At 36.6% G+C, this 24,668-nt stretch overlaps 1 protein-coding gene across 4 annotated transcripts; it reads left to right on the forward strand.

Annotated features, from left to right (window-relative positions):
- Positions 1–2,903: 2,903 nt before the first annotated feature.
- LOC149164548 (transcriptional activator TAF-1-like) lies at positions 2,904–6,976 on the forward strand. 4 transcript variants are annotated; one of them, XM_089432093.1, is made up of 6 exons: positions 2,904–3,889; positions 4,002–5,193; positions 5,377–5,434; positions 5,567–5,615; positions 6,135–6,212; positions 6,387–6,976. In XM_089432093.1, exons 1-2 carry the CDS (start codon positions 3,713–3,715, stop codon positions 4,218–4,220), a joined length of 396 nt encoding a protein of 131 aa, XP_089288219.1. In that variant the 5' UTR covers positions 2,904–3,712; the 3' UTR covers positions 4,221–5,193; positions 5,377–5,434; positions 5,567–5,615; positions 6,135–6,212; positions 6,387–6,976. The 4 variants fall into 4 exon arrangements, with proteins under 4 accessions (XP_089288219.1, XP_089288220.1, XP_089288222.1 ...); XM_089432094.1 differs by having other exon boundaries at positions 4,002–5,185; XM_089432096.1 differs by lacking the exon at positions 2,904–3,889 and having other exon boundaries at positions 4,409–5,185.
- Positions 6,977–24,668: the final 17,692 nt, after the last annotated feature.

Below are 24,668 nucleotides of genomic sequence, written 5' to 3' on the forward strand. Positions count from 1 at the left end.
GCAGACACCCTCGCACGCCCTCGCCCGTTCAGTCATTCAAGCAGACACCCTAGCATGCCCTCGCCCATTTAGTCGTTCAGGCGGATGCCCTCGCACACCCTCGCCCATTCAGATGTTTAGACCGACACCCTCACATGCTCTTGCCCGAATTCCTTCACACAACTTCACCCGAACACCTTTGAACGACCTCTCCCTTTCGGTCGTTCAGGCGGATGCCCTCGCACACCTTCATTGGAATGCCTTCAAATGACCTTGCTCGTTCAGTCATTCAAACAAATGCCCTCAGATGCCCTCGCCCATTCGGTTGTTCAGGCCGACGCCCTCGCATGCCATCACCCAAACGCCTTCGCATGACTTGCGGCTCTGTTTTCAGCATTTGTCGTGGCTTCGTGCTTTGTCCGAAGAGTCCCCCTGCACTTTGCCCAATTTCAGACTCTCGAAGTAGCTCGCCCTCCTAGCTTGCATAAACACTTGGAAACTTGTGTTGATTGATTTTTGCCACCATTCCAATGCTTTACTTATATGGCGGTTGGCCCATCGGTTCAGGTGTTGACTCACCAAGCTGACCCAATGTTTCGTCCAACTCGCCCCTTCATTGCGTCGGCCCATGGTGTGGGTGCCCATGTGTGGAACCACCCCCACATATAAACTTTCCACCGCTCAACACTTAGTCATTTTTGTGATGACTCTTTGTGTCGCACGTTGGCTCATCTCATTCGTTTGGTTAGCTCGTCGCACCGTGCGGGCACGCCCCAACTCGCTGGTTACCTCCCAGCTCGTTGCTCGCCCGTAGTGTGCCCTTCACTTGTTTCCTCCATCATTCAGCGCAAGTAGTTGCACTGTGCAGGTGCACCCAACTCGGCAGTTTCCCCAGCTCATCGCCCACTCGCCCATCATGTTCCCTTCGCCAAACGATCTACAACTCGTGGGCCTTACACCAGGGCACTGAGCATCAAAGTGTTGTGTTAGTGAAAAAAGAAGAGGCCAAGGTTGGGGGTTCATATGACTTCACAGAGTTCAGTGTGGCAGTAATGTGGTGGTATAGGGCACCACATGGTGGGTACTGGATGGTCCATGTTAGTTTGCTATGGTAGAACTTCGGTTTTGTGCTAAAACTTTGTCAAGTAAGTTCTTACATGTTATCATTTTGGTGGCTTCAAAACATTAGAAGCTCAAGAGAAAGGTGGGGTCCCATACCAGGCATTGGAGTATCGGGAGATTTGTTAATATATGTTTCACGGAAGGGCGAGTGCTGATAGATCCAACCCAATAATAATAATAATAATAATCTCATAACCCAAAATAATTTAACTAAAATAAACCAAATCCAGTAATCTAAAATAATAATGCTGACAGATCCAAATCTTAGAGATCAAGTCAAATAATAATAATCTCATAACCCAAAATATTTTAACTAAAATAGAAAATGTTACCAGATATATAATGTTTCTTTCATTCATTATATAGGGGGTTCGTATGACTTCACAGAGTTCAGTGTGGCAGTGATGTGGTGGTATAGGGCACCACATGGCATGTACTGGTTGGTCCATGTTGGTTTGAACTTCGGTTTTGTGCCAAAACTTTGTCAAGTAAAGTTCTTACGTGTTATCATTTTGGTGGCTTCAACACATTAGAAGCTCAGGAGAAAGGTGGGGTTCCATACTAGGCATTGGAGTATCAGGAGATTTGTTAATATATGTTTCACGGAAGAGTGTGTGCTGATAAATCCAACCTAATAATAATAATAATAATAATAATAATAATAATGATGTTGAAAAATCCCAATCTTAGAGATCAAGTAAAATAATAATAATCTCATAACCCAAAATAATTTAACTAAAATAGAAAATGTTACCAAATATATAATGTTTCTTTCATTCATTGATTCATATATATAGTCACAATAAAAATTTCATATAAATTATTGGATCAAAGAAAGAACTCTCCAATGATGCTTTTATAAAATTCGAACTCATAAATCAGAGTATGTTTTTTCTTCAAATTCCCTTCCCTTCCCTTTTAAAGAATTGGTCCATGAAATGTTTCATTACATGAATGGATGAACATCGAAGTCCGGAAAATTTTAATGATAAGTAGATTACATACAAAATATAAAAAATAATGTTTTAAACGCTATAGTATTCATTGATTTGAGGAAGGAAATTCCTTATGTAGTTATATAGCCAAAACCCTGAGCAAGAATTCAATATTTCTATTTTATTTAGTTATATTTAAATTAAATGACAAATACTAGCTACATATATGTAACAATGTCCAAACTATTAATTCTCCTTTATTAAATACAAATAGATTATAGAACTTTAATCTTTATAATATAATATAGTTTGAAATTTATATTTATAATACATGTTTTATGGTTTAGAATAAAGAGATATTGCAATAAAAAGCTGCTTATTATAGTTTTTTTAAGTTGTTTTAGTGAAAGAGTTTTTCAATGCCATGCGACTCATTTCCGAAAGAATGAACATTGGAAATATAAATAACATTCAAAATATACCCCCACATATATATATTTCGAATGAGATGAATTAAATAGACTTTAGAATTGGTGAAGAATGGAAAACAATTGAATCAATGTTTATATTCGTTGATTGTCCTAATGAAAAATACAAAGTTTAAAGATTACATATCTAAATGATCGATTATTCATTAAATTGTTATTTTTTTTTAAATACGAAATTTTATATTAAAATAATTTATTAAATTAAATTTAAATAATTACGCCGTAAGGCGTTCCCCTCTGAAATCAACTTTGCTCTTTGCCTACATGTCATTACTTTGCACCATTAGATGATATGTTAGACGATTGGGCCATTTTGAGTCGTTAGATTATGTTGAGGTCGCTGCAACTCCTTAACTGCTTGAGCAGCGCATCGGCTTCGTCTCCTTGGATACTGTATCGGCGGTGGGGAGAAGATGCTGGTGTACGAGTATATGCCCCAGGTGCCGCTGAGTCTGCATCTGTTTGAATGGGCGGCGGCCGGGCTGAGGCCGCTAGAATGGAACCTGATCTGTCGAATCCACTTGCCACTTTGCTGGTTCTCTGTTACGAGCCGTGGGTTTACTTTTTTGGGTTTACCTAGGTTAGCTGGCCCCTGATGGAAAGATTTCTGTTGAAACCAGGCTGGCCGGAACTTTTGGTTATCTGGCCCCTGAATACGCAGGTAAGCATATACTTCCCCATATATTTCTGAAATCAGTCCTTATCCTAGATTACGATTTAAAATACTTTGGAATGCAGTTCCATCGAGAAGATAACAGAGTCAAAATCAATAGAAAGGTGAGGTGTTCGAATATCCATTACATAATTTATTCCAGAGATGCCATTCTCATGTCACGGGCTGACTCGACCAATAGAGTCGTGGGTAAACAGGAATCCAAAGGGCGTACCCATTGGGCAGATACAACGAAACCCTTGCAGCGCAATATCTCGATCAACCATTAAAATACTTGCAGTACCATATGCCTTGACCAAGAACAAAACCCATTTAAAATCTGATGTATTTTGAATATCCATTGGGCATATTCGGAGAAGCCCACTTTCGTAGGAGTTCTTCAATCATTCAGCGTTTACAGATATATATACAGCGGAAAATATAAAGGATAGATATACAGTGGAGAATATCAATGGTAGACATTTATGCAGAGAACTTGACAGAGTTCAAACTCTGTGTTTTGATTGGGCTGCAAAATGGAAGCAATCAAACAGCACTCATTAATGTTATTTGTATTGGTGGCGTTCAGTTTTTGTATATCAGTTGAAGCAGGAATTACTAGCAGATATGTGCGTAGGGTTAACGATAATGTGGATATGCCCATGGACAGTGGTGCTTTTTATGTCCCCCCTAGTTACAATGCTCCCCAACAGGTAATGCTGTCTCTTCTTCTTCTTTGTTATTTTCAACTTGAATGAACAATCTAATTTTTTAAATGGCATCTAAGGAAGAATCAACTGATGTTTAGGGCTTTGATTTTACCAGGTTCATATCACTCAAGGAGACTATGAGGGTACAGCTGTTATTGTCTCTTGGATTACACCATCAGAGCCTGGAACCAGTATTGTCTTGTATGGCCCTGAGGAGTCCAAGTACACATATGCAGCATATGGTATTATGACCAAATATATGTATTATAATTATACATCTGGATTTATTCATCATTGCACTCTGAGGAATCTAGAGGTAAGTCTTGCAATATAGTTTTCCTTCTTTTGCTCAGAAAATATGGATTTTGAAGGGTTAATTAGTGTAGACAAACAGTATTCAAAAGCAATTTGATTTATGCCGGAAAGAAAAGTAGGGTACAGGGTCCATAAAAGGGTTTTAAAAATGCAACATAGTTTTGCCTGTAGCAAAGTGAATAATGCATTTAGCCAGGAAGGGTAGCCTGATCTGTCGAATCCACTTGCCACTTTGCTAGTTCTCTGTTACGAGCCGTGGGTTTACTTTTTTGGGTTTACCTAGGTTAGCTGGCCCCTGATGGAAAGCTTTTTGTTGAAACCAGGCTGGCCGGCACTTTTGGTTATCTGGCCCCTGAATACGCAGGTAAGCATATACTTCCCCATATATTTATGAAATCAGTCCTTATCCTAGATTACGATTTAAAATACTTTGGAATGCAGTGCCATCGAGAAGATAACAGAGTCAAAATCAATAGAAAGGTGAGGTGTTCGAATATCCATTACATAATTTATTCCAGAGATGCCATTCTCATGTCACGGGCTGACTCGACCAATAGAGTCGTGGGTAAACAGGAATGCAAAGGGCGTACCCATTGGGCAGATACAACGAAACCCTTGCAGCGCAATATCTCGATCAACCATTAAAATACTTGCAGTACCATATGCCTTGACCAAGAACAAAACCCATTTTAAATCTGATGTATTTTGAATATCCATTGGGAATATTCGGAGAAGCCCACTTTCGTAGGAGTTCTTCAATCATTCAGCGTTTACAGATATATATACAGCGGAGAATATAAAGGATAGATATACAGTGGAGAATATCAATGGTAGACATTTATGCAGAGAACTTGACAGAGTTCAAACTCTGTGTTTTGATTGGGCTGCAAAATGGAAGCAATCAAACAGCACTCATTAATGTTATTTGTATTGGTGGCGTTCAGTTTTTGTATATCAGTTGAAGCAGGAATTACTAGCAGATATGTGCGTAGGTATTTGAAGCTGTTTTTTTTCGGTTAATTCTGACAGTATAACAATTCCATTTGGAATCCCTGGAATGAATCTTAGCTTAACTTATATTAAAGTGGAAATGGATTCTGGACTTTGAGTTGGAGTCCTATTAATATCCTTTATTATGGTTGCCTGTTATTTATCCAAGTAATTGCTGGTTGCAGTGGAGGCAGCGGTAGTGAAGGTTCAAGTGAAGGTAGCGAGGGAGTCAATTCACAAAATGTAAGTTCCTTCCATTTTATTTAGGTTCAAATTTTTGAAAATTAATTTTATTTGCTGTCTGGGTACTCTACCAAATATGTCTTTGTTGTTTTATATTAATTATCACTGCATTCTACTCTGTATACTTTTCAGGGATTCGAAACAGGTAGGGCAAGAAGCTTGGAACCACTAACCATTAATGGTATGTTTTAACTATCATGTATTACGGAATGCATTTAAAATTTCTTATGGCTATTCATGAATCCTGTTATCAGGGGATCTCCTGATTTCCAGACTAATTTAGTAATACTTTTTATTTTCCATTATAGTTAGATCACTAATAACTTCTAGAATATTTCATCTTGAAGGGATGTGTGCTACTGCTTCCTTTTAGAAAGGTTGCGTTGTTCATGTTTGATATCTAGTCCTAAATCCTAATATTATCAATCTAGCTAATGGAGTAAATTAGTAACATTTGTTGATTTTCACGACAATGACAGGAACAAGTGCTACTGATGCCAATACTCTAGCATATAATGCCCAGGCTAGAGAAACTTCCGTGTGTATCCCCATTACATACAACTTAGGGTTTTGTATTTTTTTTTTTGCATTCACCTACAGTGTGACCTTTATATTGTGAATTATTTCCAATATATTGATGAGCTTTAAATATGTTGAAATAAATAAGCTTATACATGTCCTAAACGATCCTATGAAATAGGATGAACGGGAATTAAAACGACAGAAGCGTAAACAATCTAATCGGGAGTCAGCTAAACGCTTTCGAATGAAGAAACAGGTATATACTTGTTCTTAGTATTTTTATCAGAGGCTTGCAGAGATAGAGAGGTAAAATCGTGAGACATGAACAGACAAAGTCTGTTGTCATTGTTTTATGAAAGCAGTAAATACTGTTCAATTGATACCCTGTCTGCTGTGTTGTGCTGTGCTAACACCGACTTCCATGAAACAGATGGAATGCGAAGAGTTTTCTGCAAAAGTTGAGACACCGACTTTTGAGAACATGGCACTCATAAATGAAATAAATCTTATAGCAAAGGAATCTGAAAAGCTTGCTTCTGAGAATGAATAACTAAAGGTAACATATCTTTCGTGGTAGCGTAGACAAGTCAGTGTGGTTTATTGGCCTTAGGATATGAAACTTTTTTGACATTGTTGGATTATGTGAAACAGGTAATGTTGAGGAATTTTCAAAGAAAGGATAGAGTAGGAGATTCAGAAAGAAATGGTCCTAGAGAGACACAGTCACAGTTTATGCAGCAAGGAGGCAATGGCTATCCTCAAGTTCTATCTAAAATAAGCAATTTGAGTTCTAGCCAAAGAGATGAGCAAAGGGAGAGTGAGATGAGCGATTCAACTGGTAAATGTCATGCCGTATTGGAAGCAAATGTTCGATCTGATAGAGTGGCTGCAGGTTAAAGAGAGATCCTAGTTTGTAGGTTATGTTAGATGACAGTTTGTGTATACCAAACCGTTTTGTTTGTTTTGAGCTATCCTCATATCTCTGTAACTGCTTCACATGAACTTTCTTCTAGAGTAGGATCTAATACCCAGGAAAAAGATAATAATGAATGGTTGCTTAGAAAGTACTTCATCCAGATATACGATGATGAGCGTTCTTCTGGTAAAGGAATTGGCCCACCTTGGATTTGAATTGGGTCCAGGCATGGGAATCATCAGGTTAATTGTAACTTGCTGACCCTAGCTTTTAACTTTAGGGTCATATAATTTATGCATTGCCCCCCAAAGTTGCTGTAATATAGAATTGGGTTTGAAGGATTCTTGTACGTAAACAAGCTCCCCGTTAAAGAGTACCATGTTCCATCTGTATTCCATATTCAATGACTAGTATTTTGGATGATGCTTCTGTTATTAGTTGATAATTTTTCATTGCCTAGTATTTTTAAATTGTGTTGTAAGAAGAGTTTTTGAACCAGTTATTTTACTAAGATTAGCTGTGCATGGATTAAGCTGTTGGAATAACGAAGGCACTCACTCAGTACTGAATGTGATTATGTTTTGAATCAATGGCTTGCTTGTATATCGTAGTTAACATCGTGTTTCATGCATTATTTGTTTAAAGCACGCAGATGCAAATGTCAATCTAGGTAGATATGTTTGAGATCATCATGTATCACCAAATATCACCAAGAATCTGCCTAACTGACATGTCTAGTATCTCGTTGAGTGTACTACAAATATGTCTTGTTCTCTTTTTAAGAACATTGTAGCAACAAGAACTTCATGACAAGAGTGGGGGTGTGTGCATGAGTACTGAACAATTAGCCATAGCATTAGATCAACATTAACAAATTCATCACTATAGTAGTAAATTCAACACTAATTATGAGTAGCTTGACAACATAATTCAGAGAGTCTTTAGAGAATTCAACAACCATAACAGCAGTTAAAATATTCTTAAATTATTGCGCTGAGCATATTACAGCTTAGTATAACTGACATGTCTAGTATCTCGTTGAATGTACTAAAAAAATGTCTTGTTCTCTTTTTAAGAACATTGTAGCAACAAGAACTTCATGACAAGAGTGGGGGTGTGTGCATGAGTACTGAACAATTAGCCATAGCATTAGATCAACATTAACAAATTCATCACTATAGCAGTAAATTCAGCACTAATTATGAGTAGCTTGACAACATAATTCAGAGAGTCTTTAGAGAATTCAACAACCATAACAGCAGTTAAAATACTCTTAAATTATTGCGCTGAGCATATTACAGCTTAGTATAACTGACATGTCTAGTATCTCGTTGAATGTACTAAAAAAATGTCTTGTTCTCTTTTTAAGAACATTGTAGCAACAAGAACTTCATGACAAGAGTGGGGGTGTGTGCATGAGTACTGAACAATTAGCCATAGCATTAGATCAACATTAACAAATTCATCACTATAGCAGTAAATTCAGCACTAAAGGTAACATATCTTTCGTGGTAGCGTAGACAAGTCAGTGTGGTTTATTGGCCTTAGGATATGAAACTTTTTTTACATTGTTGGATTATGTGAAACAGGTAATGTTGAGGAATTTTCAAAGAAAGGATAGAGTAGGAGATTCAGAAAGAAATGGTCCTAGAGAGACACAGTCACAGTTTATGCAGCAAGGAGGCAATGGCTATCCTCAAGTTCTATCTAAAATAAGCAATTTGAGTTCTAGCCAAAGAGATGAGCAAAGGGAGAGTGAGATGAGCGATTCAACTGGTAAATGTCATGCCGTATTGGAAGCAAATGTTCGATCTGATAGAGTGGCTGCAGGTTAAAGAGAGATCCTAGTTTGTAGGTTATGTTAGATGACAGTTTGTGTATACCAAACCGTTTTGTTTGTTTTGAGCTATCCTCATATCTCTGTAACTGCTTCACATGAACTTTCTTCTAGAGTAGGATCTAATACCCAGGAAAAAGATAATAATGAATGGCTGCTTAGAAAGTACTTCATCCAGATATACGATGATGAGCGTTCTTCTGGTAAAGGAATTGGCCCACCTTGGATTTGAATTGGGTCCAGGCATGGGAATCATCAAGTTAATTTTAACTTGCTGACCCTAGCTTTTAACTTTAGGGTCATATAATTTATGCATTGCCCCCCAAAGTTGCTGTAATATAGAATTGGGTTTGAAGGATTCTTGTACGTAAACAAGCTCCCCGTTAAAGAGTACCATGTTCCATCTGTATTCCATATTCAATGACTAGTATTTTGGATGATGCTTCTGTTATTAGTTGATAAATTTTTCATTGCCTAGTATTTTTAAATTGTGTTGTAAGAAGAGTTTTTGAACCAGTTATTTTACTAAGATTAGCTGTGCATGGATTAAGCTGTTGGAATAACGAGGGCACTCACTCAGTACTGAATGTGATTATGTTTTGAATCAATGGCTTGCTTGTATATCGTAGTTAACATCGTGTTTCATGCATTATTTGTTTAAAGCACGCAGATGCAAATGTCAATCTAGGTAGATATGTTTGAGATCATCATGTATCACCAAATATCACCAAGAATCTGCCTAACTGACATGTCTAGTATCTCTTTGAATGTACTACAAATATGTCTTGTTCTCTTTTTAAGAACATTGTAGCAACAAGAACTTCATGACAAGAGTGGGGGTGTGTGCATGAGTACTGAATAATTAGCCATAGCATTAGATCAACCTTAACAAATTCATCACTATAGCAGGAAATTCAGCACTAATTATGAGTAGCTTGACAACATAATTCAGAGAGTCTTTAGAGAATTCAACAACCATAACAGCAGTTAAAATACTCTTAAATTATTGCGCTGAGCATATTACAGCTTAGTATAACTGGCATGTCTAGTATCTCGTTGAATGTACTAAAAAAATGTCTTGTTCTCTTTTTAAGAACATTGTAGCAACAAGAACTTCATGACAAGAGTGGGGGTGTGTGCATGAGTACTGAACAATTAGCCATAGCATTAGATCAACATTAACAAATTCATCACTATAGCAGTAAATTCAGCACTAAAGGTGACATATCTTTCGTGGTAGCGTAGACAAGTCAGTGTGGTTTATTGGCCTTAGGATATGAAACTTTTTTGACATTGTTGGATTATGTGAAACAGGTAATATTGAGGAATTTTCAAAGAAAGGATAGAGTAGGAGATTCAGAAAGAAATGGTCCTAGAGAGACACAGTCACAGTTTATGCAGCAAGGAGGCAATGGCTATCCTCAAGTTCTATCTAAAATAAGCAATTTGTGTTCTAGCCAAAGAGATGAGCAAAGGGAGAGTGAGATGAGCGATTCAACTGGTAAATGTCATGCCGTATTGGAAGCAAATGTTCGATCTGATAGAGTGGCTGCAGGTTAAAGAGAGATCCTAGTTTGTAGGTTATGTTAGATGACAGTTTGTGTATACCAAACCGTTTTGTTTGTTTTGAGCTATCCTCATATCTCTGTAACTGCTTCACATGAACTTTCTTCTAGAGTAGGATCTAATACCCAGGAAAAAGATAATAATGAATGGCTGCTTAGAAAGTACTTCATCCAGATATACGATGATGAGCGTTCTTCTGGTAAAGGAATTGGCCCACCTTGGATTTGAATTGGGTCCAGGCATGGGAATCATTAGGTTAATTGCAACTTGCTGACCCTAGCTTTTAACTTTAGGGTCATATAATTTATGCATTGCCCCCCAAAGTTGCTGTAATATAGAATTGGGTTTGAAGGATTCTTGTACGTAAACAAGCTCCCCGTTAAAGAGTACCATGTTCCATTTGTATTCCATATTCAATGACTAGTATTTTGGATGATGCTTCTGTTATTAGTTGATCAATTTTTCATTGCCTAGTATTTTTAAATTGTGTTGTAAGAAGAGTTTTTGAACCAGTTATTTTACTAAGATTAGCTGTGCATGGATTAAGCTGTTGGAATAACGAGGGCACTCACTCAGTACTGAATGTGATTATGTTTTGAATCAATGGCTTGCTTGTATATCGTAGTTAACATCGTGTTTCATGCATTATTTGTTTAAAGCACGCAGATGCAAATGTCAATCTAGGTAGATATGTTTGAGATCATCATGTATCACCAAATATCACCAAGAATCTGCCTAACTGACATGTCTAGTATCTCGTTGAATGTACTACAAATATGTCTTGTTCTCTTTTTAAGAACATTGTAGCAACAAGAACTTCATGACAAGAGTGGGGGTGTGTGCATGAGTACTGAATAATTAGCCATAGCATTAGATCAACATTAACAAATTCATCACTATAGCAGTAAATTCAGCACTAATTATGAGTAGCTTGACAACATAATTCAGAGAGTCTTTAGAGAATTCAACAACCATAACAGCAGTTAAAATACTCTTAAATTATTGCGCTGAGCATATTACAGCTTAGTTTAACTGACATGTCTAGTATCTCGTTGAATGTACTAAAAAAATGTCTTGTTCTCTTTTTAAGAACATTGTAGCAACAAGAACTTCATGACAAGAGTGGGGGTGTGTGCATGAGTACTGAACAATTAGCCATAGCATTAGATCAACATTAACAAATTCATCACTATAGCAGTAAATTCAGCACTAAAGGTGACATATCTTTCGTGGTAGCGTAGACAAGTCAGTGTGGTTTATTGGCCTTAGGATATGAAACTTTTTTGACATTGTTGGATTATGTGAAACAGGTAATATTGAGGAATTTTCAAAGAAAGGATAGAGTAGGAGATTCAGAAAGAAATGGTCCTAGAGAGACACAGTCACAGTTTATGCAGCAAGGAGGCAATGGCTATCCTCAAGTTCTATCTAAAATAAGCAATTTGTGTTCTAGCCAAAGAGATGAGCAAAGGGAGAGTGAGATGAGCGATTCAACTGGTAAATGTCATGCCGTATTGGAAGCAAATGTTTGATCTGATAGAGTGGCTGCAGGTTAAAGAGAGATCCTAGTTTGTAGGTTATGTTAGATGACAGTTTGTGTATACCAAACCGTTTTGTTTGTTTTGAGCTATCCTCATATCTCTGTAACTGCTTCACATGAACTTTCTTCTAGAGTAGGATCTAATACCCAGGAAAAAGATAATAATGAATGGCTGCTTAGAAAGTACTTCATCCAGATATACGATGATGAGCGTTCTTCTGGTAAAGGAATTGGCCCACCTTGGATTTGAATTGGGTCCAGGCATGGGAATCATTAGGTTAATTGCAACTTGCTGACCCTAGCTTTTAACTTTAGGGTCATATAATTTATGCATTGCCCCCCAAAGTTGTTGTAATATAGAATTGGGTTTGAAGGATTCTTGTACGTAAACAAGCTCCCCGTTAAAGAGTACCATGTTCCATCTGTATTCCATATTCAATGACTAGTATTTTGGATGATGCTTCTGTTATTAGTTGATAAATTTTTCATTGCCTAGTATTTTTAAATTGTGTTGTAAGAAGAGTTTTTGAACCAGTTATTTTAATAAGATTAGCTGTGCATGGATTAAGTTGTTGGAATAACGAGGGCACTCACTCAGTACTGAATGTGATTATGTTTTGAATCAATGGCTTGCTTGTATATCGTAGTTAACATCGTGTTTCATGCATTATTTGTTTAAAGCAAGCAGATGAAAATGTCAATCTAGGTAGATATGTTTGAGATCATCATGTATCACCAAATATCACCAAGAATCTGCCTAACTGACATGTCTAGTATCTCGTTGAATGTACTAAAAAAATGTCTTGTTCTCTTTTTAAGAACATTGTAGCAACAAGAACTTCATGACAAGAGTGGGGGTGTGTGCATGAGTACTGAACAATTAGCCATAGCATTAGATCAACATTAACAAATTCATCACTATAGCAGTAAATTCAGCACTAATTATGAGTAGCTTGACATCATAATTCAGAGAGTCTTTAGAGAATTCAACAACCATAACAGCAGTTAAAATACTCTTAAATTATTGCGCTGAGCATATTACAGCTTAGTATAACTGACATGTCTAGTATCTCGTTGAATGTACTAAAAAATGTCTTGTTCTCTTTTTAAGAACATTGTAGCAACAAGAACTTCATGACAAGAGTGGGGGTGTGTGCATGAGTACTGAACAATTAGCCATAGCATTAGATCAACATTAACAAATTCATCACTATAGCAGTAAATTCAGCACTAAAGGTAACATATCTTTCGTGGTAGCGTAGACAAGTCAGTGTGGTTTATTGGCCTTAGGATATGAAACTTTTTTGACATTGTTGGATTATGTGAAACAGGTAATGTTGAGGAATTTTCAAAGAAAGGATAGAGTAGGAGATTCAGAAAGAAATGGTCCTAGAGAGACACAGTCACAGTTTATGCAGCAAGGAGGCAATGGCTATCCTCAAGTTCTATCTAAAATAAGCAATTTGAGTTCTAGCCAAAGAGATGAGCAAAGGGAGAGTGAGATGAGCGATTCAACTGGTAAATGTCATGCCGTATTGGAAGCAAATGTTCGATCTGATAGAGTGGTTGCAGGTTAAAGAGAGATCCTAGTTTGTAGGTTATGTTAGATGACAGTTTGTGTATACCAAACCGTTTTGTTTGTTTTGAGCTATCCTCATATCTCTGTAACTGCTTCACATGAACTTTCTTCTAGAGTAGGATCTAATACCCAGGAAAAAGATAATAATGAATGGCTGCTTAGAAAGTACTTCATCCAGATATACGATGATGAGCGTTCTTCTGGTAAAGGAATTGGCCCACCTTGGATTTGAATTGGGTCCAGGCATGGGAATCATCAGGTTAATTTTAACTTGCTGACCCTAGCTTTTAACTCTAGGGTCATATAATTTATGCATTGCCCCCCAAAGTTGCTCTAATATAGAATTGGGTTTGAAGGATTCTTGTACGTAAACAAGCTCCCCGTTAAAGAGTACCATGTTCCATCTGTATTCCATATTCAATGACTAGTATTTTGGATGATGCTTCTGTTATTAGTTGATAAATTTTTCATTGCCTAGTATTTTTAAATTGTGTTGTAAGAAGAGTTTTTGAACCAGTTATTTTACTAAGATTAGCTGTGCATGGATTAAGCTGTTGGAATAACGAGGGCACTCACTCAGTACTGAATGTGATTATGTTTTGAATCAATGGCTTGCTTGTATATCGTAGTTAACATCGTGTTTCATGCATTATTTGTTTAAAGCACGCAGATGCAAATGTCAATCTAGGTAGATATGTTTGAGATCATCATGTATCACCAAATATCACCAAGAATCTGCCTAACTGACATGTCTAGTATCTCGTTGAATGTACTACAAATATGTCTTGTTCTCTTTTTAAGAACATTGTAGCAACAAGAACTTCATGACAAGAGTGGGGGTGTGTGCATGAGTACTGAATAATTAGCCATAGCATTAGATCAACATTAACAAATTCATCACTATAGCAGTAAATTCAGCACTAATTATGAGTAGCTTAACAACATAATTCAGAGAGTCTTTAGAGAATTCAACAACCATAACAGCAGTTAAAATACTCTTAAATTATTGCGCTGAGCATATTACAGCTTAGTATAACTGACATGTCTAGTATCTCGTTGAATGTACTAAAAAAATGTCTTGTTCTCTTTTTAAGAACACTGTAGCAACAAGAACTTCATGACAAGAGTGGGGGTGTGTGCATGAGTACTGAACAATTAGCCATAGCATTAGATCAACATTAACAAATTCATCACTATAGCAGTAAATTCAGCACTAAAGGTAACATATCTTTCGTGGTAGCGTAGACAAGTCAGTGTGGTTTATTGGCCTTAGGATATGAAACTTTTTTGACATTGTTGGATTATGTGAAAAAGGTAATATTGAGGAATTTTCAAAGAAAGGATAGAGTAGGAGATTCAGAAAGAAATGGTCCTAGAGAGACACAGTCACAGTTTATGTAGCAAGGAGGCAATGACTATCCTCAAGTTCTATCTAAAATAAGCAATTTGAGTTCTAGCCAAAGAGATGAGCAAAGGGAGAGTGAGATGAGCGATTCAACTGGTAAATGTCATGCCGTATTGGAAGCAAATGTTCGATCTGATAGAGTGGCTGCAGGTTAAAGAGAGATCCTAGTTTGTAGGTTATGTTAGATGACAGTTTGTGTATACCAAACCGTTTTGTTTGTTTTGAGCTATCCTCATATCTCTGTAACTGCTTCACATGAACTTTCTTCTAGAGTAGGATCTAATACCCAGGAAAAAGATAATAATGAATGGCTGCTTAGAAAGTACTTCATCCAGATATACGATGATGAGCGTTCTTCTGGTAAAGGAATTGGCCCACCTTGGATTTGAATTGGGTCCAGGCATGGGAATCATTAGGTTAATTGTAACTTGCTGACCCTAGCTTTTAACTTTAGGGTCATATAATTTATGCATTGCCCCCCAAAGTTGCTATAATATAGAATTGGGTTTGAAGGATTCTTGTACGTAAACAAGCTCCCCGTTAAAGAGTACCATGTTCCATCTGTATTCCATATTCAATGACTAGTATTTTGGATGATGCTTCTGTTATTAGTTGATAAATTTTTCATTGCCTAGTATTTTTGAATTGTGTTGTAAGAAGAGTTTTTGAAACAGTTATTTCACTAAGATTAGCTGTGCATGGATTAAGCTGTTGGAATAACGAGGGCACTCACTCAGTACTGAATGTGATTATGTTTTGAATCAATGGCTTGCTTGTATATCGTAGTTAACATCGTGTTTCATGCATTATTTGTTTAAAGCACGCAGATGCAAATGTCAATCTAGGTAGATATGTTTGAGATCATCATGTATCACCAAATATCACCAAGAATCTGCCTAACTGACATGTCTAGTATCTCGTTGAATGTACTACAAATATGTCTTGTTCTCTTTTTAAGAACATTGTAGCAACAAGAACTTCATGACAAGAGTGGGGGTGTGTGCATGAGTACTGAATAATTAGCCATAGCATTAGATCAACATTAACAAATTCATCACTATAGCAGTAAATTCAGCACTAATTATGAGTAGCTTGACAACATAATTCAGAGAGTCTTTAGAGAATTCAACAACCATAACAGCAGTTAAAATACTCTTAAATTATTGCGCTGAGCATATTACAGCTTAGTATAACTGACATGTCTAGTATCTCGTTGAATGTACTAAAAAAATGTCTTGTTCTCTTTTTAAGAACATTGTAGCAACAAGAACTTCATGACAAGAGTGGGGGTGTGTGCATGAGTACTGAACAATTAGCCATAGCATTAGATCAACATTAACAAATTCATCACTATAGGAGTAAATTCAGCACTAAAGGTAACATATCTTTCGTGGTAGCGTAGACAAGTCAGTGTGGTTTATTGGCCTTAGGATATGAAACTTTTTTGACATTGTTGGATTATGTGAAACAGGTAATGTTGAGGAATTTTCAAAGAAAGGATAGAGTAGGAGATTCAGAAAGAAATGGTCCTAGAGAGACACAGTCACAGTTTATGCAGCAAGGAGGCAATGGCTATCCTCAAGTTCTATCTAAAATAAGCAATTTGAGTTCTAGCCAAAGAGATGAGCAAAGGGAGAGTGAGATGAGCGATTCAACTGGTAAATGTCATGCCGTATTGGAAGCAAATGTTCGATCTTATAGAGTGGTTGCAGGTTAAAGAGAGATCCTAGTTTGTAGGTTATGTTAGATGACAGTTTGTGTATACCAAACCGTTTTGTTTGTTTTGAGCTATCCTCATATCTCTGTAACTGCTTCACATGAACTTTCTTCTAGAGTAGGATCTAATACCGAGGAAAAAGATAATAATGAATGGCTGCTTAGAAAGTACTTCATCCAGATATACGATGATGAGCGTTCTTCTGGTAAAGGAATTGGCCCACCTTGGATTTGAATTGGGTCCAGGCATGGGAATCATCAGGTTAATTGTAACTTGCTGACCCTAGCTTTTAACTTTAGGGTCATATAATTTATGCATTGCCCCCCAAAGTTGTTGTAATATAGAATTGGGTTTGAAGGATTCTTGTACGTAAACAAGCTTCCCGTTAAAGAGTACCATGTTCCATCTGTATTCCATATTCAATGACTAGTATTTTGGATGATGCTTCTGTTATTAGTTGATAAATTTTTCATTGCCTAGTATTTTTAAATTGTGTTGTAAGAAGAGTTTTTGAACCAGTTATTTTACTAAGATTAGCTGTGCATGGATTAAGCTGTTGGAATAACGAGGGCACTCACTCAGTACTAAATGTGATTATGTTTTGAATCAATGGCTTGCTTGTATATCGTAGTTAACATCGTGTTTCATGCATTATTTGTTTAAAGCACGCAGATGAAAATGTCAATCTAGGTAGATATGTTTGAGATCATCATGTATTACCAAATATCACCAAGAATCTGCCTAACTGACATGTCTAGTATCTCGTTGAATGTACTACAAATATGTCTTGTTCTCTTTTTAAGAACATTGTAGCAACAAGAACTTCATGACAAGAGTGGGGGTGTGTGCATGAGTACTGAACAATTAGCCATAGCATTAGATCAAGATTAACAAATTCATCACTATAGCAGTAAATTCAGCACTAATTATGAGTAGCTTGACAACATAATTCAGAGAGTCTTTAGAGAATTCATCAACCATAACAACAGTTAAAATACTCTTAAATTATTGCGCTGAGCATATTACAGCTTAGTATAACTGACATGTCTAGTATCTCGTTGAATGTACTAAAAAAATATCTTGTTCTCTTTTTAAGAACATTGTAGCAACAAGAACTTCATGACAAGAGTGGGGGTGTGTGCATGAGTACTGAACAATTAGCCATAGCATTAGATCAACATTAACAAATTCATCACTATAGCAGTAAATTCAGCACTAAAGGTAACATATCTTTCGTGGTAGCGTAGACAAGTCAGTGTGGTTTATTGGCCTTAGGATATGAAACTTTTTTGACATTGTTGGATTATGTGAAACAGGTAATGTTGAGGAATTTTCAAAGAAAGGATAGAGTAGGAGATTCAGAAAGAAATGGTCCTAGAGAGACACAGTCACAGTTTATGCAGCAAGGAGGCAATGGCTATCCTCAAGTTCTATCTAAAATAAGCAATTTGAGTTCTAGCCAAAGAGATGAGCAAAGGGAGAGTGAGATGAGCGATTCAATTGGTAAATGTCATGCCGTATTGGAAGCAAATGTTCGATCTGATAGAGTGGCTGCAGGTTAAAGAGAGATCCTAGTTTGTAGGTTATGTTAGATGACAGTTTGTGTATACCAAACCGTTTTGTTTGTTTTGAGCTATCCTCATATCTCTGTAACTGCTTCACATGAACTTTCTTCTAGAGTAGGATCTAATACCCAGGAAAAAGATAATAATGAATGGCTGCTTAGAAAGTACTTCATCCAGATATACGATGATGAGCGTTCTTCTGGTAAAGGAATTGGCCCACCTTGGATTTGAATTGGGTCCAGGCATGGGAATCATTAGGTTAATTGCAACTTGCTGACCCTAGCTTTTAACTTTAGGGTCATATAATTTATGCATTGCCCCCCAAAGTTGCTGTAATATAGAATTGGGTTTGAAGGATTCTTGTACGTAAACAAGCTCCCCGTTAAAGAGTACCATGTTCCATCTGTATTCCATATTCAATGACTAGTATTTTGGATGATGCTTCTGTTATTAGTTGATAAATTTTTCATTGCCTAGTATTTTTAAATTGTGTTGTAAGAAGAGTTTTTGAACCAGTTATTTTACTAAGATTAGCTGTGCATGGATTAAGCTGTTGGAATAACGAGGGCACTCACTCAGTACTGAATGTGATTATGTTTTGAATCAATGGCTTGCTTGTATATCGTAGTTAACATCGTGTTTCATGCATTATTTGTTTAAAGCACGCAGATGCAAATGTCAATCTAGGTAGATATGTTTGAGATCATCATGTATCACCAAATATCACCAAGAATCTGCCTAACTGACATGTCTAGTATCTCGTTGAATGTACTACAAATATGTCTTGTTCTCTTTTTAAGAACATTGTAGCAACAAGAACTTCATGACAAGAGTGGGGGTGTGTGCATGAGTACTGAACAATTAGCCATAGCATTAGATCAACATTAACAAATTCATCACTATAGCAGTAAATTCAGCACTAATTATGAGTAGCTTGACAACATAATTCAGAGAGTCTTTAGAGAATTCAACAACCATAACAGCAGTTAAAATACTCTTAAATTATTGCGCTGAGCATATTACAGCTTAGTATAACTGACATGTCTAGTATCTCGTTGAATGTACTAAAAAAATGTCTTGTTCTCTTTTTAAGAACATTGTAGCAACAAGAACTTCATGACAAGAGTGGGGGTGTGTGCATGAGTACTGAACAATTAGCCATAGCATTAGATCAACATTAACAAATTCATCACTATAGCAGTAAATTCAGCACTAAAGGTAACATATCTTTCGTGGTAGCGTAGACAAGTCAGTGTGCTTTATTGGCCTTAGGATATGAAACTTTTTTGACATTGTTGGATTATGTGAAACAGGTAATGTTGAGGAATTTTCAAAGAAAGGATAGAGTAGGAGATTCAGAAAGAAATGGTCCTAGAGAGACACAGTCACAGTTTATGCAGCAAGGAGGCAATGGCTATCCTCAAGTTCTATCTAAAATAAGCAATTTGAGTTCTAGCCAAAGAGATGAGCAAAGGGAGAGTGAGATGAGCGATTCAACTGGTAAATGTCATGCCGTATTGGAAGCAAATGTTCGATCTTATAGAGTGGTTGCAGGTTAAAGAGAGATCCTAGTTTGTAGGTTATGTTAGATGACAGTTTGTGTATACCAAACCGTTTTGTTTGTTTTGAGCTATCCTCATATCTCTGTAACTGCTTCACATGAACTTTCTTCTAGAGTAGGATCTAATACCCAGGAAAAAGATAATAATGAATGGCTGCTTAGAAAGTACTTCATCCAGATATACGATGATGAGCGTTCTTCTGGTAAAGGAATTGGCCCACCTTGGATTTGAATTGGGTCCAGGCATGGGAATCATCAGGTTAATTTTAACTTGCTGACCCTAGCTTTTAACTTTAGGGTCATATAATTTATGCATTGCCCCCCAAAGTTGCTGTAATATAGAATTGGGTTTGAAGGATTCTTGTACGTAAACAAGCTCCCCGTTAAAGAGTACCATGTTCCATCTGTATTCCATATTCAATGACTAGTATTTTGGATGATGCTTCTGTTATTAGTTGATAAATTTTTCATTCCCTAGTATTTTTAAATTGTGTTGTAAGAAGAGTTTTTGAACCAGTTATTTTACTAAGATTAGTTGTGCATGGATTAAGCTGTTGGAATAACGAGGGCACTCACTTAGTACTGAATGTGATTATGTTTTGAATCAATGGCTTGCTTGTATATCGTAGTTAACATCGTGTTTCATGCATTATTTGTTTAAAGCACGCAGATGCAAATGTCAATCTAGGTAGATATGTTTGAGATCATCATGTATCACCAAATATCACCAAGAATCTGCCTAACTGACATGTCTAGTATCTCGTTGAATGTACTACAAATATGTCTTGTTCTCTTTTTAAGAACATTGTAGCAACAAGAACTTCATGACAAGAGTGGGGGTGTGTGCATGAGTACTGAAAAATTAGCCATAGCATTAGATCAACATTAACAAATTCATCACTATAGCAGTAAATTCAGCACTAATTATGAGTAGCTTGACAACATAATTCAGAGAGTCTTTAGAGAATTCAACAACCATAACAGCAGTTAAAATACTCTTAAATTATTGCGCTGAGCATATTACAGCTTAGTATAACTGACATGTCTAGTATCTCGTTGAATGTACTAAAAAAATGTCTTGTTCTCTTTTTAAGAACATTGTAGCAACAAGAACTTCATGACAAGAGTGGGGGTGTGTGCATGAGTACTGAACAATTAGCCATAGCATTAGATCAACATTAACAAATTCATCACTATAGCAGTAAATTCAGCACTAAAGGTGACATATCTTTCGTGGTAGCGTAGACAAGTCAGTGTGGTTTATTGGCCTTAGGATATGAAACTTTTTTGACATTGTTGGATTATGTGAAACAGGTAATATTGAGGAATTTTCAAAGAAAGGATAGAGTAGGAGATTCAGAAAGAAATGGTCCTAGAGAGACACAGTCACAGTTTATGCAGCAAGGAGGCAATGGCTATCCTCAAGTTCTATCTAAAATAAGCAATTTGTGTTCTAGCCAAAGAGATGAGCAAAGGGAGAGTGAGATGAGCGATTCAACTGGTAAATGTCATGCCGTATTGGAAGCAAATGTTTGATCTGATAGAGTGGCTGCAGGTTAAAGAGAGATCCTAGTTTGTAGGTTATGTTAGATGACAGCTTGTGTATACCAAACCGTTTTGTTTGTTTTGAGCTATCCTCATATCTCTGTAACTGCTTCACATGAACTTTCTTCTAGAGTAGGATCTAATACCCAGGAAAAAGATAATAATGAATGGCTGCTTAGAAAGTACTTCATCCAGATATACGATGATGAGCGTTCTTCTGGTAAAGGAATTGGCCCACCTTGGATTTGAATTGGGTCCAGGCATGGGAATCATTAGGTTAATTGCAACTTGCTGACCCTAGCTTTTAACTTTAGGGTCATATAATTTATGCATTGCCCCCCAAAGTTGCTGTAATATAGAATTGGGTTTGAAGGATTCTTATACATAAACAAGCTCCCCGTTAAAGAGTACCATGTTCCATCTGTATTCCATATTCAATGACTAGTATTTTGGATGATGCTTCTGTTATTAGTTGATAAATTTTTCATTGCCTAGTATTTTTAAATTGTGTTGTAAGAAGAGTTTTTGAACCAGTTATTTTAATAAGATTAGCTGTGCATGGATTAAGTTGTTGGAATAACGAGGGCACTCACTCAGTACTGAATGTGATTATGTTTTGAATCAATGGCTTGCTTGTATATCGTTGTTAACATCGTGTTTCATGCATTATTTGTTTAAAGCATGCAGATGAAAATGTCAATCTAGGTAGATATGTTTGAGATCATCATGTATCACCAAATATCACCAAGAATCTGCCCAACTGACATGTCTAGTATCTCGTTGAATGTACTAAAAAAATGTCTTGTTCTCTTTTTAAGAACATTGTAGCAACAAGAACTTCATGACAAGAGTGGGGGTGTGTGCATGAGTACTGAACAATTAGCCATAGCATTAGATCAACATTAACAAATTCATCACTATAGCAGTAAATTCAGCACTAATTATGAGTAGCTTGACAACATAATTCAGAGAGTCTTTAGAGAATTCAACAACCATAACAGCAGTTAAAATACTCTTAAATTATTGCGCTGAGCATATTAAAACTTAGTGTAACTGACATGTCTAGTATCTCGTTGAATGTACTAAAAAAATGTCTTGTTCTCTTTTTAAGAACATTGTAGCAACAAGAACTTCATGACAAGAGTGGGGGTGTGTGCATGAGTACTGAATAATTAGCCATAGCATTAGATCAACATTAACAAATTCATCACTATAGCAGGAAATTCAGCACTAATTATGAGTAGCTTGACAACATAATTCAGAGAGTCTTTAGAGAATTCAACAACCATAACAGCAGTTAAAATACTCTTAAATTATTGCGCTGAGCATATTACAGCTTAGTATAACTGGCATGTCTAGTATCTCGTTGAATGTACTAAAAAAATGTCTTGTTCTCTTTTTAAGAACATTGTAGCAACAAGAACTTCATGACAAGAGTGGGGGTGTGTGCATGAGTACTGAACAATTAGCCATAGCATTAGATCAACATTAACAAATTCATCACTATAGCAGTAAATTCAGCACTAAAGGTGACATATCTTTCGTGGTAGCGTAGACAAGTCAGTGTGGTTTATTGGCCTTAGGATATGAAACTTTTTTGACATTGTTGGATTATGTGAAACAGGTAATATTGAGGAATTTTCAAAGAAAGGATAGAGTAGGAGATTCAGAAAGAAATGGTCCTAGAGAGACACAGTCACAGTTTATGCAGCAAGGAGGCAATGGCTATCCTCAAGTTCTATCTAAAATAAGCAATTTGAGTTCTAGCCAAAGAGATGAGCAAAGGGAGAGTGAGATGAGCGATTCAACTGGTAAATGTCATGCCGTATTGGAAGCAAATGTTCGATCTGATAGAGTGGTTGCAGGTTAAAGAGAGATCCTAGTTTGTAGGTTATGTTAGATGACAGTTTGTGTATACCAAACCGTTTTGTTTGTTTTGAGCTATCCTCATATCTCTGTAACTGCTTCACATGAACTTTCTTCTAGAGTAGGATCTAATACCCAGGAAAAAGATAATAATGAATGGCTGCTTAGAAAGTACTTCATCCAGATATACGATGATGAGCGTTCTTCTGGTAAAGGAATTGGCCCACCTTGGATTTGAATTGGGTCCAGGCATGGGAATCATCAGGTTAATTTTAACTTGCTGACCCTAGCTTTTAACTCTAGGGTCATATAATTTATGCATTGCCCCCCAAAGTTGCTCTAATATAGAATTGGGTTTGAAGGATTCTTGTACGTAAACAAGCTCCCCGTTAAAGAGTACCATGTTCCATCTGTATTCCATATTCAATGACTAGTATTTTGGATGATGCTTCTGTTATTAGTTGATAAATTTTTCATTGCCTAGTATTTTTAAATTGTGTTGTAAGAAGAGTTTTTGAACCAATTATTTTACTAAGATTAGCTGTGCATGGATTAAGCTGTTGGAATAACGAGGGCACTCACTCAGTACTGAATGTGATTATGTTTTGAATCAATGGCTTGCTTGTATATCGTAGTTAACATCGTGTTTCATGCATTATTTGTTTAAAGCACGCAGATGCAAATGTCAATCTAGGTAGATATGTTTGAGATCATCATGTATCACCAAATATCACCAAGAATCTGCCTAACTGACATGTCTAGTATCTCGTTGAATGTACTACAAATATGTCTTGTTCTCTTTTTAAGAACATTGTAGCAACAAGAACTTCATGACAAGAGTGGGGGTGTGTGCACGAGTACTGAATAATTAGCCATAGCATTAGATCAACATTAACAAATTCATCACTATAGTAGTAAATTCAGCACTAATTATGAGTAGCTTGACAACATAATTCAGAGAGTCTTTAGAGAATTCAACAACCATAACAGCAGTTAAAATACTCTTAAATTATTGCGCTGAGCATATTACAGCTTAGTATAACTGACATGTCTAGTATCTCGTTGAATGTACTAAAAAAATGTCTTGTTCTCTTTTTAAGAACACTGTAGCAACAAGAACTTCATGACAAGAGTGGGGGTGTGTGCATGAGTACTGAACAATTAGCCATAGCATTAGATCAACATTAACAAATTCATCACTATAGCAGTAAATTCAGCACTAAAGGTAACATATCTTTCGTGGTATCTTAGACAAGTCAGTGTGGTTTATTGGCCTTAGGATATGAAACTTTTTTGACATTGTTGGATTATGTGAAACAGGTAATATTGAGGAATTTTCAAAGAAAGGATAGAGTAGGAGATTCAGAAAGAAATGGTCCTAGAGAGACACAGTCACAGTTTATGTAGCAAGGAGGCAATGACTATCCTCAAGTTCTATCTAAAATAAGCAATTTGAGTTCTAGCCAAAGAGATGAGCAAAGGGAGAGTGAGATGAGCGATTCAACTGGTAAATGTCATGCCGTATTGGAAGCAAATGTTCGATCTGATAGAGTGGCTGCAGGTTAAAGAGAGATCCTAGTTTGTAGGTTATGTTAGATGACAGTTTGTGTATACC

Source organism: Pinus tabuliformis, chromosome 5_1, assembly GCF_031772625.1.
Source record: "Pinus tabuliformis cultivar Carrire ecotype Pingquan chromosome 5_1, CPIR1, whole genome shotgun sequence".
In the NCBI taxonomy this organism is placed as follows: domain Eukaryota; kingdom Viridiplantae; phylum Streptophyta; class Pinopsida; order Pinales; family Pinaceae; genus Pinus; species Pinus tabuliformis.

What these genes read in the sequence shown, in the direction of transcription:
- LOC149164548 (XM_089432093.1), top strand. Translation starts at nt 3,713, where the DNA reads ATGGAAGCAATCAAACAGCACTCATTAATGTTATTTGTATTGGTGGCG. An exon ending in GTTACAATGCTCCCCAACAG is followed by an intron (nt 3,890 to 4,001) that starts GTAATGCTGTCT and finishes TGATTTTACCAG; the next exon opens with GTTCATATCACTCAAGGAGA.